This window comes from Melanotaenia boesemani, chromosome 23 (genome assembly GCF_017639745.1).
Source record: "Melanotaenia boesemani isolate fMelBoe1 chromosome 23, fMelBoe1.pri, whole genome shotgun sequence".
In the NCBI taxonomy this organism is placed as follows: domain Eukaryota; kingdom Metazoa; phylum Chordata; class Actinopteri; order Atheriniformes; family Melanotaeniidae; genus Melanotaenia; species Melanotaenia boesemani.
The window spans coordinates 21,847,340-21,859,533 of record NC_055704.1 but is presented as its reverse complement, the minus strand read 5'-3'; the positions used below and the strand labels follow the sequence as shown (position 1 = coordinate 21,859,533).

General features: G+C 38.9%; 1 protein-coding gene across 1 annotated transcript in view; it reads right to left on the bottom strand.

The window, feature by feature from the left end:
- exoc4 (exocyst complex component 4) overlaps positions 1–12,194 on the bottom strand; it is a 118,573-nt gene that overhangs the window by 31,954 nt on the left and 74,425 nt on the right. Inside the window, exon 13 of the mRNA XM_041977070.1 lies at positions 11,674–11,790. Within this exon, the coding sequence (XP_041833004.1) occupies positions 11,674–11,790 (117 nt within the window). The remainder of the gene's footprint in view (positions 1–11,673; positions 11,791–12,194) is intronic.

Genomic DNA, 12,194 nt, shown 5'->3' with positions numbered 1-12,194 from the left:
CACATCCTCTAAATGCACATCAAAGATGGCTGAGTCCTGGTGCTCTCAGACAGCGCTGCATTAAAGAAGCAGACAGATACTGTTCTGTAAGACACCCCTCTAGTGAAGACAGTTTCTACCTTGCATGAAAAACTCAGGTATATCACATGTTCCACTAATTGTCATCCAGCATTTACAGGACACACTCCAAAAATTAGCATTCATGATCATAAACAGGTTTATAAGTACAGTCTGTTTGGTTTTTTTGCTCATCTAACATACCTGAGTCGAATTAAATGGATCAAACACCTTATCAAGTTCTGCTCAGTGGCACATTCATGTGAAACAGGTTAGTTGAAGCAGAGAAATATTCAAAACTTTCAGGACTGTGGGTCTCTAAGACTGAACTTACCAATCTCTGACCCAGGCTATGTCCTCCTCAGCGAAGGTCTTGTTTATGTCAGCATAACAATGCCCAATAACAGCATGATAGTAAAAGAATCCAGACAATAAACTGATTTGTCTGCAGTCCAAACCTGTCACTTCTGGGCTGTGCAACGCTCCACCTGTAGTATAATTACCATTTTATTTCAATTAACAGTAACAATATTTCATAATCCTGTTGACAAACAAACAAAACTACATTAACCACCTAACCAAACTGGCAGAGATAGCTGAATCAGTTTGGTTTCCTCAGTTTCCAAACATTTGCAGATGGCTCATAAAAGAACAGGTGAAGCTACACAGCAGTAAACAGTGGTTTTAGTTTGTTTTACGTGTGCTCCTGTAATCAAATCGGCAAATATTTTCAGAAAGTTCTCGGTTTCAGCATAACATGTTGACTCATTAAATCAAATACAGGATTTAAATTATTGCTAATAATTGTATTCTGTTTCTGTGTGTTTCCAAATCTTCTGTGGGCTGATTGTGCTGCAAAATTCTCAGTGCATGTTTGACAATTTCTGCTACAGCAACTATGGTAGTTTTGTAATAATAATAAATCATTCCTAAACAGAGTGATTTTAGGGCCTCAAGGAGTTCAGAAGTCTGTGACTGTCTTTTCATAAGCCAGTGTACATGGAGTGCTGCATTAAACTTAATAAGATTAAATTGTCTGGTTATACTATATTTAACTTGATTAATTAAGTGTATTCTCTGATACAATCTTTTTGTGGAGAATGGATTATTCCAACAGCAAAAACTATTACATTAAATCAGTAAAATTGGTATGGTAAAGTAAATGGAAAGCATTAAACTATATTAAGATATTACTGATGTCACATTAAATGATGACTCATTTTTAAAATTGCACAATCAAATCCATTTTGGCATTTCCAAAATGTGGTGATTTATTATTACATTTTTGGATTAATAATGAAAAATGTCAAACCGGTGAAGATGTGTGGAAGTAACATCCTGATTATTATGATGTGGCCAAAGAGTTGATGTGCAGCAAGAGTTATAATAATGTCCTCCACTCTTCCTGTCCCGGCTTAAAAGACATGGAGCAGGCTGAGCCAGTGAATGGAGAAAGTAAACAATGGATGCCCGATCCATTACTTCTGCTCTAACAAATGCTCTTGCACTCAGCTCCCTTGTCTAATTTGCTCATTTAACACAGCCATTCGTCTTAGGCAGCAGTAATCATTAAAAAGTAATCAAGGGACAGATTGAGAAAGGGAGGGCTTAGACAGAGAGAGTGCGAGTTCTGGGGAAAGCGAGTTCTGCTACATCTCTTCTATCTTACTTGACTGTTATAAAGAAGTATCGTGGAGGCTTCTCCATCTCTCATTCTCTCTCTTTCCAATGTTTCAAGCTTAAAGGTCAACATGCAGTGGAAACATGTGAAAAACACTCACATTTCTTATTTAATTCTACTCTCCAGTATTTTATTACCTTGAAACTGTGCTTGGTTGAACTCTGCCTTCACTCTTCTACATCATTACTACACAAACACACAGTCATCACAGAAAATTAGACTTGGGCTTTGCAAATGGATCTCACAGTTTGCTGGGGTAAACTGCTGCTGTGAAATGAAGACCATGGCAATAGTGGTTTAATGACAGCAACAAGGCTGGGCCGGCATCAAGCGTGGCGTCTCAGCGGAAAAATCTCTTAATGCATGGTCATCACCACAGAAAGCACCCTGAGCCAGTGCTAAAAGTAGTTATTTCCTTTGGTGGAGTCAGTAAAAAGCACAACACAGCAAATGTATTGCAGTGGGAGACGAGAGATGCAACTGTAGTTGCTGAATTAAGACGGCAAAGTGGGCCATCTTCTTAAAAGAGACATAGGATCAAAAGAATAAGTGTATTTACTGACTCGAGCTTGCGGACCAATCACAAACTGTGTGTAAATGTCAACTTCATGAGGTTTCTGTAATATGTTTCTTGAGGAGGGAAGACATGAGGGTCTCAGGTTTGAATCGGAAACGGATCATGGATTTTTCCCATTAAAAAAGCGGGGTGCCCCTCAAGGTTTTGCTGAGGTCAGAGTGTTTAACCCCACGCTCTCTGCCATTTCACTCCCACCCTGACCCCAAAGCACTGACACGTGTAATGCCTCTGCCATGCCATTCACATGGTTGACCATGGGTTACTAAAATAATACACACTCAGCAGTGTCTGGACGCATCTGCACACACCCACACACCATTGGAAGCACAGGCAGAGATAACCTCTGTCTTCCTCTTTTCCCCTCCCCAACACAGGAGAATGTCCCTCTATTGGGTAAAAAGGAACTGGACATGAGAGGGACATTGTCTTGACAGATCATTCATCAACGTCAGTATGGGGCTAATCTACAAAGACTCCCCTGACACACACTGGATGCCCCCCCATGCTTGTGCCTACTCAGCCAAAACACATGCTTTTTTTTGTAGGTGTATGTATGTAAGTGGGGCTACTCTGTACTCAAGTTGGTTTAAGTTCAGACAATTTAGCAGTGTTTCACTTTGTATGTCAACCTTCAATTTCCTTCAAAATGATTTCATATAATCTTCTTCTGTGACAAATTAATTTTATTATGTTCATTCATTATGATACACAGACTACAATGACTGCTACACTGCACAAATATCCACCTTCTCATGTACATTAACACCTCGGTTCTTACTAGATGACCAGGAAGTCACCAATAAAACACATTTAATTCTGATTAATTAAAAAATAATTAACCCTCTAATGGATTGCAGAATACATTATAACCCATGTGCAATCAGGTTCCATGTTTATATTTAGTTAAAAAAAAAATTAGGGCATCTTTTTTTCTCAAAACTTGATGTACATGTTGAATAAGATGGACCTAAGCCCCAGTTTAAGTTCACCTAAGGTCTCAAAAGGAGGTTGGGGATTTAGCATTTTATCCTATCTAACAGTAGAATTGGGTTCACTTAATCTCAGTCTGTTTAAACCTCTATTTGCTGCTCAGCTTTAGAAAGTTACTGGAATTTCAATACAGCCAACACTTAAAACATTCTGCTGTAATCTCTACAAGGAGTCAACAGACAGAGTTTTGGATGGCATAAAGGACTGTAGAGAAATCGACATAATCTAATCAGCTAATGGTGTAGAACAGAAAACGGGTCGCTCTTTGGAGAAAATGGAACTTGAGAAACAGTCCATTGTGCTTACACAGACATGTCACTGAAGGTTGTTTGTATTCATTTGAGAACTATTCTTTTCTAATTGTTAATAATGTAGTTTGACTTTGTGTATCAAGCAAAAAGCTTGTACTGTGGGGCCAATCAACCTCTGGCAACAGAAACCCATCATCATTATCTGTGCTTAGATCAAATCCAGAAAACTAGAAGCTGTATTTCATTGTGTTTGTACATCAATTAATGATCCATTTCAGGCTTGAGGAAGTAAAGAAATGAAAAGCAGATTTGATGGTCATAATATGGTGAAAGAAACGTGCTGCCATGAAACAAATGCATGCACATTGCCTCTGGGTGGACAAAATTGAGTTATTAAAAGCAAGCATTTTCTTTCATTGCAAACACTGCATTAAGCTTTGCAAGTGTTCTAATTGAGAGATGAAGAGCAATATCACACTTGAACGATTACAGATGGGCTTCTATATTACACATACCCTATTCTCACCCACGCACAAAAACAAATGCGGGATGAAATATGGAGCTTCTGCATATGCTAATCTTGGGAATTGCTCTAAAGCTCAGAGTCACCATAAAAATCCCTATAGTGACCCAAACTCTTTTTTAATAATCATTATATCATCCCCTGTTTCTCACCATACACCTGGCATGGCCCTATTACTTTCTAGTAGAAGTGGGAGGAAAGTCCTTACAATCTTAGATAATTATTTGCCACTTATTGTCAGTTATTATGAATTAGTTATCACAAGAACTGGATTAAGCCATCTGTGCTTTGTGTGAGTGAATAAAAGTTTGGGTGCAAGACTGAAAGGCGAATTATAATGTAGTTAATGCATTCTGTAGGGGGTGTATGTTCCTTTCTGTGCCCCATTAGGCCCATTTGTAGATAGTGCATTAACTCAAATACACACACATGTACGAAAATGTGCCCACAGCAACACAAAGACTGTCATTTGTTAAACTAAGTGCACTAACTCGCTTTAAAATTCAAGCTGTAACTTTTATCATACACCCACAGCCAAAACCTTTTTTCCTTCAGACCAAAGGGCATGTTTGTCATAGAACTGACATTTCAACTTCACTCCCTCTAACTGAATCACTCAAAAGGCAAAGATTATGTCTTGCTGCACACAGAAACTCTGCATGTCATAGCACTGCATGAACCTGTGCTGCAGTACCTTAGGCTGTAGCTGCTGCTTTCTTGGCTCAATTCAGTGCCGTCTCTTTCACTAAAAAAACAAAACTAAAGCACATGTAAACATTTTTACCTGTGATATATAAACAAGCTGGCATGCATATCTAAAAACTAAAAACAATGGACAGAAGCCTCATGTTTTAGGAAAAAAGGGAACATTTCTGTGTAGAAGGCGGGCTGGAGGCCGAGGGTGTGAGCCTGAGGAGTGCATGTGTTTGGTGTGAGATAACCAGGTGAAGGTGGGTGGTATGGGACGGTTGTACCTCCAGCAGTGAAGGAGGAGGCAAAACAGAAACGCTGCCTTACAGCCAGAATTTATCAGAATTTGAACCATTTTAAGTTAAAGAATAAAAAAGTGACTTCTACACTTGCTAGAAAGGCTCCATTACCAAGGGGAGAACATAAAAGAGATCAAATCATCTCTAAAGAACACCACGATATCGTAATGAGCATAACTTTGTCTCATTTGGTGGAGGAGGAGGAGATTGAAGAGACTAATTTAAAGCGCAGCCAAAAGCGCTGCAGGTAAAAGGGGTGTTTCACTGTAACGTCCCTTATTCCTTCATAATTCCTACAAGTTATAAAACTATCAACTGGATGCTTGGAAACAGTCCATTTGGTGACAGATAATGTAGAGATAGGCTTCAGAATACATTTAGGCTAAATGGGAAAACATTTGGATTATTTCTTTTACTGAGAACAGGCCTATTTTACAGAATTAAAATGGGTATCGTGCTGATTCCACCCCCGCAAATAGCTTTTGCTTTTGTCTTTGGTAAAGTAGGTGATCTGTCAGTATGAGAGGGTAGTATACCATCCTTCCAACCTCCTTCCAGCCCCTACTTTTGCCCCAATCACAAAGCACAGCTGATTCAGCTAACAGGTATATTGTGCTGTGATTGCTGTGTCTGGTGATGGAAACTGGGAGCTGAGAGTGTCCTTAATAAAGGAACGCTCAGCCACTGCCATCTCCACAGTGTGCATGACAGCTGTAAGAAGGGGAGGGGGGGCAGCAGGAAGCCAATCAACAAGAGGCAATCAGCCCCCCACAAATAAACAGTGACTGCACACATCATCACAAATCAAAAGGTCAGTGTCATTACAGTCAGTGGAGGTGGAAGTGTGTGTGTGCATGCACAATTAACACGTGCATGCTTGTTGTCCAACCTCCTCTCTCACAAACTTACATGTGAATATGAATTTTAAAAGGTCAACATCATTAGCAGGCCATAGGCAGCTGAACATAACTACAATATAGCAAGCTTCCTGGCAGTTGGACAGAATGTGAATGAAATCAGTCTTCATCCGGCTCTAGAATGAATTACGTTTACATGAAAACACCCAGAAACAGGCTAATACCTGCACACATGGACAACAGATACATGAGCAATTGTAACGCTAGTATACAGAAACAAACAAACAAAAAACAACAGGGGGCAGAGCTGGAAAAGTAATTAGGTTCATGATGTTGTCCTGGCTGCTGAAGTAAAAAAAGCAGCAAACAAACACTTTATCTGGTATCAGACTCTCTCAGAAACACACACTCACCATATGACTGGGCAGGTAGGTGGCTCGACACCCTGTCTTCAGGGCCAGGGAAATATGTTCACCTAGCTGTCTTTTGGTGCGTTTGTCTCATCATACCTGCGCGTGGCTGCATGTACATTGTGTGTGCATGCTTGTATGGTAGTGTGTCACAAAGTCAGTGTGTAAAAGGGACATGGAAGTGTATATGTGTGTGAGGGGGTTGTTCAACCAAGATTAATGGAGCCAATCTCCAGAACTATCCAGCAGAGTGACCATACCCTCCCTAGCCTGTTTTATTCGTCTGTTCCACTCCCCACTATTTTCCCTCGATCTAACTCTAATTAAATGAATCAATCAGTGGCAACACAAGGCTGGACAGATAGCATCGCACTGCTAGGGTTAATAGCGTGTGTGTTTGGGTGATACCATGTAGTTGGAGTTTAGTCAATGAGAAAAGGGAATAAATACAAGAATAAAATGGGAATAACTTTGGTCACAACAGATGAAAGATATGGAACAACAAAACGTCAAGTGGGAGAGAAAGCAAAGGAAAATAGGAAGGATTAAAAGACATATTCAGTGGCTGGCTACCTTCCTCTTGTCTTTAACACCACTGATCCTCTGGGGACTTATCAGCTCAGGGTACGCTATCACACAGTCACATGAATGGACATTAACCTTTCTCACTGAACTATAAACTTCCACTGAAAGCCCCCATCTCACACTCCAACTGGACAATATATATTGTTTGTGTCATATCAATAATATGTAATATATAGATAATAGATAAAAGCTGCATTTGACACTACTGGCACCTAGTGATAGGGAAATCAGTGCTGATATTACTACTACTTATTAACCTATAAGCCCAGACTCCATGTGCATGTCTTATTAAAGGCTGTTTAAGTAAACATAAGGAATGGTATTCACCTTGACTTTTATGCAGCAAAGTCACTTTGTCCATTTCTGCAGCTGAGATACGACTGACAAAAGGCCAGATAATTTATATAAATGTATTATATAACATGGGTCCACTCCAAAAGTTAATGTTATGGAAATGTGTTCATAAATATTCCATCCATGCCGCAGAGGGTCGCAAAAGTCGACAAGGGCCAAGCCTATCCTATATCCAATAGCTGGGGGTCAGAAAATAATATCCAGTGAGTTGATTCATATGTAAATAGTTTTTTAAAAAGCAGAGACTGAGTCAAGCTTCGTTGCGTATATGTGAGTTTTCAAGGTTCACCCTGTAATATGTTAAATTTTAATACAACAGCAAACAAGTACTTTTTTTATGTGATTATGTGGTGGTGTGATGGTATTTCCTTCCTCTTTGTTTCCTGTTATACAGCCCCTTTGTCTTCTACGTCGTAGCAGCCAGGTCAACTGTGTGTGTGTACAATATAAAGTTTATTCATCCACTTAATAAACCACTTCTTAAACTAAACATCCTTCTATATTACAGACCAAAAGGACATTTTTGCTACTATTAAGAGTGAAAGGAAGTAGATAAGCCATACTAATTATACACTCCAAAAATGAACATGAAAAATTTCATGGAAAGCTTTTTCAATGTGAATATGTTTTATTTCAACGTTAGGCAATCCTGTTATTCCATCGTAATGTACTTCGGTCAAATCAACTTTAATAATTAATGATGTTTCCACTTATTTACTGCCATTCAATCCAATTAACTTTCAAAATGTTTTGGTCCAACTCAGCTTAGTAGGTTTTTCCAACTAATGTACTATAGCTGGTCCCAAGCTAATTTAATAAAGTTTACCAACTAATTTATTAATAATGCTATATTATTTTTAAAAGTTTTGGACATTATTATTATTTTAAAGGCCCTCAAAGCACTTTATATCAAACCCATTTTTCATTTACTTCACATTCATGCGTGGTATTTAACAGCTGCCCTGGAGCAGACTCCAGAAATGTGGCTGCCAACACACACAATGGCCTCTCCGAGCAGGCGAGCACTACCAAACGAAGCAAGATGGGTTAAGTGACGATGGACACAACAACAAACTGACTGTTATGACGTGAGATTTGAACCACCAACTTCCAGTTACTGGACAACCTTCTCACCTGAGCACTGCCACCACAGTGTGAAGACATATCACAGAAAATGAACAACCAACTGGTGATGACTTGGTGCATAATATTTAACTTGTATTTGGAGAAATGATGACAGATATTATTTTACACTTGCAGACCATGCGGTCCTTTGCTGCCTTTCGTCCGAGATGCTTGACATCTCGTATGAGCTCTTGTGTCCTAAAGGCACATGTCATTATGTTTTTGAAGTTTATTCATGTTGTACAAGATTTAACTTTTACCAGTTTCACTTTTTTGAATTCATGGTTTGATAGTTTGATCAGAAAGTTGTGTTTCACTGCATTTAAGAACAACTTGCCTCATTTTTAAGCACTGCATGCAGATGCTGACTGAGAGATGTGTCTCTACCAGCCCCACAGTCATATCCCTCAGATGTACACTGCCAATTTTTTAGTTTATATGGTCCTAGAAGACTTTTTTTGCTTTTAATCATTGATCATTTTTAATGGTTTATTTCCACATCAGATATTCCTCATTGACTATGGTGCAAAAGACTCAAGGAATCAACATTTCTATAAAGATATTTTGAGTTTTTTCCTTACTGGGCAGGTAAAACTGCTCTATTGGCCACCTGGTCCAGTGAGCAAAAATGTTAAGACTGACACTACTGTGCTCTGACATATGCACGTATGGCGTTACAGTACATTTATTTTTTTCATTTAAGAAAATACAAAACCACAAATGCTAATATCTTCCTTCCATTTATACCATTACACATTTATGAGTGCTTCAGTGGCTGCAGAGAGCAGATGCCTCTATAAAATGCAATCCCCTATGGTTTCCCTTATATGGCAGCAGGCAAGTGGTATGAGAGTTTAATGTGGTGTAGCGATATCGAACGCTCTCCCTCCTTCCAACCACGCTAGTTCTTTTACTGGTGTAAGTTTGTCTCTGATAACACCTGGCACTATGAACACTGGAATTTGGAAGGTATAATACTGAACTGCAGTCTTTTTTGTAGACTTACTCTATACTAAGAATAACCTAACTTTAACCTGAGTTGAAAATTTATCTTCACTTCAGAATTAAATGTTCGTGTTATGTGGACTTGAATTTTGTCTCCATAATCTGTGTGAATGGATTAAAGCCCTCACTACATCAATTGGACTAAATACACACAATGCAAGGATGGAGACAGATCAAATTACACTTTAATAATCTATTGTAGCCACAAAAATGTGTGGATTTACCACTTGTCTAGTCAGACTCCTGGAATTATGTACTTTATTTAAGCAGAGTTCAAAGACCTATTTAAATTTGACTTTTGGGATAAAAGAGTGTCAACCTCCTTTTTCAAAAGCCCCCATGACAGCTAAGCGTATAAAAAAATCCACACTCTGGAGAGGAGCAGTTTGTTATCACAGTGACACCCTGGATGAAGGCCATCAAGGAAAACAGCGGGAGGCCCCCCAAATTGGAGACCAAGAACAGAAGAATACACAGGTAGCAAACATACTGACACGACTTCAAATACACACATAAAAAAGTGTTTAAACACACAAATACTGCTGTGACCCTTGAACGTGGAAGCATGGAAGGCTCTTTCATTCAGTCCAATTAAAACAGGCAAAAAGCCCAAACAAAAGAATGTTTTATTGCACTCCCCACGATCAGCAGAAAGGCTCATTAGCCACAGCAGCATAATTAGCAAGATGCTGAACTCCTCGTTAAGGAGGGGCCCGGGCCATAAACAAACCCTGCTGAACTCCAAGCGCCCACGGTCTCTGTCTGTAATGAACTGCCACTGCTGTTCCCTTGTTGTGAGAGAGCAGACAGGAAAGCTCTGACAGAAGCAAACACGCAGCAAAACACTCGCAAGCAGACAACACATTTCCAAGGTCTGCCTCACAAACACCCACAGCACAAACAGACCACCTCTGTGGGACAGTCTCTGACACTGTATGGACAAACACATTCACATCACAAAATGTATGCATGCTTAAAATAATAATTTAAAATGATATAGGCATAGAGAGCCGTACTCCACCCAGAAGATCTGACATCTGAGACAAATCCTGCCAACTGTCTGGCTCTTGACTTTGGCACTGTTGTAATCCTCAACCTGCTACTAGCCAATTTTAAATAAGAAAGACAGCCAAAATCAGCATGAGCATGTGATTAAATGTTCTGTAATCAATACGGCATTTAATATCAGTTCAAGTTTTTTATTTATACCTATTAGTTAAATTAAACTGTTTTATTTGGAGTGGCTTATGTAATCATGTTCTTCACATTTTATACCAAATAATCTAATTTACATTTACCTCTGTTGGCATAATTTCATGCATTTCTCAGATGGAGAAAGATCTTTAATAAGTAAGGAGAGGTGCACAATTTAAAGTGGATGGATTGCTTCTACAGAAAACAAGATTCCTATAAAGGAAATTACATTTGAGAACGTGTATAGTTTGTATTAAATAGGAAGACATCTCTGATATAAGCAAACTGAAATCATAATAAATATGCTTGGTTGCCAGTGCAGTGACACTGTATGAACAGAATCAATTCAAGCCCCAAGAAAATGGCCAAGGACGGCCGATCCTACATGCTTGAGTGTGTGTTTGTGAGTGCGTCCTACACTGTAAACATCACTTGGCAACAACCACAAACTCAGAAAAGATCAAGAACTATTTCGGCTGCAATTATGATCCTGTGAGATAAGTGGGAGGGTGGACATAACGATATCAGAAAGAAACAGAGAGGATAAGGATTGTGAGGATGTGTGTGTGTGTGAGATGAGTCCCTGAACAGAGATTGCAGAGAATTGCAAGGTGAGTTTAAGCAAGAGAGATATTCTGCATTGAACAGGGTTAAAACTGCGCCAAATAAACAAGCAGTCTGTGTTTTTTAAGCCTTTCTAACTGCTCACATATGAATGTGTACGTGCATGAGTGTGAAATTATGCCACTATAAGGTTTAAGACTAGCCGAGACTACAGCTTGATCTCTTGTGTTTGACTATAAGAGAAATAATGGCAAAACTGATGAACGCTGCTAGATTTAATCTTATATGACTGAGGGATAAAATGTCATTAACATCTGCAAAATGAATCTAAATGTAATATGCTGTGAAATTCTGAGAGCCCACTTTGTATTGATGAGGCTGTTAAACTTCATAGTAATTTTGAGGCAATCATTTGCTTCAAATGACTGCCTAATATTATTTAGATGTTCATTAAGAGAAGTCTATAATTTGTGTTTTAAACACAGTGGATGTAACATTGGATATTTCTCACCTGCAGTAGGGGTCTCTGGACGCCCAGCAGCTTCATGGTGTCAGCACTGGCGAGGATTTTCAAAGGGTCAGCTGTCTTACTCACTGCCTCGATTTCCTTGTTGATCTCTGTCCGCACCTGATGGTTCAGTGAAGATGGGATTAAATCAGTTTTTTCATGCTACTGGCAATCAAGCCAGAGTAAAACAATCTTCTCTGGATGATCAACTGAATAGCTAGCTTTGATTTCTCACCACTGTGATTCAAAATGGTTTTCTACTTTTCATGTAAAATTGCTGCTCAGTTCCAGATGGTGGTTAGAAAAACCTAGATTACTTAGTAAAGTTAAAATGATCTAATATTTGCATAAATCAACATTACAATTTGTGAGTATAAAAAGGAGTTTACTTAAGCAATTTAAATATGAAAAACTTAAAACCATGCTGCATGCTTTATTATATTCAGTAATCATTTTTTTTGTCAAACACCACTGGCTGCAAGCTTACAAACACTCATTGTGGACATGATTGTCAAGGCAATATT